This window comes from Rhinopithecus bieti, unplaced genomic scaffold (assembly GCF_001698545.2).
Source record: "Rhinopithecus bieti isolate Rb0 unplaced genomic scaffold, ASM169854v2 repeat_22117, whole genome shotgun sequence".
In the NCBI taxonomy this organism is placed as follows: Eukaryota; Metazoa; Chordata; class Mammalia; order Primates; family Cercopithecidae; genus Rhinopithecus; species Rhinopithecus bieti.
The window spans coordinates 1-668 of record NW_016836935.1 but is presented as its reverse complement, the minus strand read 5'-3'; the positions used below and the strand labels follow the sequence as shown (position 1 = coordinate 668).

The 668-nt window shown below is 50.6% G+C and overlaps 1 protein-coding gene across 1 annotated transcript; it reads left to right on the top strand.

Moving 5' to 3' along the window:
* The first annotated feature begins 95 nt into the window (after positions 1-95).
* LOC108524760 (E3 ubiquitin-protein ligase HERC2-like) lies at positions 96-668 on the top strand. Its single transcript, XM_017865833.1, has 2 exons — positions 96-338; positions 430-668. The coding sequence occupies exons 1-2, from the start codon at positions 224-226 to the stop codon at positions 576-578; spliced, it is 264 nt and encodes an 87-aa protein (XP_017721322.1). The 5' UTR covers positions 96-223; the 3' UTR covers positions 579-668.

The following is a 668-nucleotide window of genomic DNA, read 5'->3' as shown; positions in this document are numbered from 1 at the left end:
TTGGTTATTTAAATAATACTTCAAAGTGAGTTTTATTCAGTGTTTAATAAGACTTTGAAATTCATTCATTTTTAGGGGTTCTAAGTGAAAATTGTTTTTCTCCTTTCAGTTGCATGCTGCCATTAGTCACCAGGTTGACCCGGAATTCCTTGGTTTAGGTCTGGGCAGCGTCCTCCTGAACAGCCTGAAGCAGACGGTGGTGACCCTGGCCAGCAGCGTGGGCATGCTGAGCACCGTGCAGTCGGCTGCCCAGTCCATGCTGCAGAGTGGCTGGTCCGTGCTGCTGCCCACCGCCGAGGAGCGGGCCCGGGCACTCTCTGCTCTCCTGCCCTGCGCAGGTGGGCTTGGGGAAGGAACAGGAGAGGGCATGGGTCAGGTGCTGGGAGGTGATGGCATTTCACTCAAATTGGCACACACTTTCTATTTCAGTTTCAGGCAATGACGTGAACGTAAGTCCAGGTCGTCGATTCATGATTGATCTTCTGGTGGGCAGCTTGATGGCTGATGGAGGGTTGGAGTCAGCCTTACACGCAGCCATTACTGCAGAGATCCAGGTATGGCCTTGGAGGCACACGTGACCTGGTGGTGCTCTGAGATCGGAAATACCACATTCACACATGGGAAGAATAACTGAAAACAGTAAAACACTCAACTTTTATCATATCCAA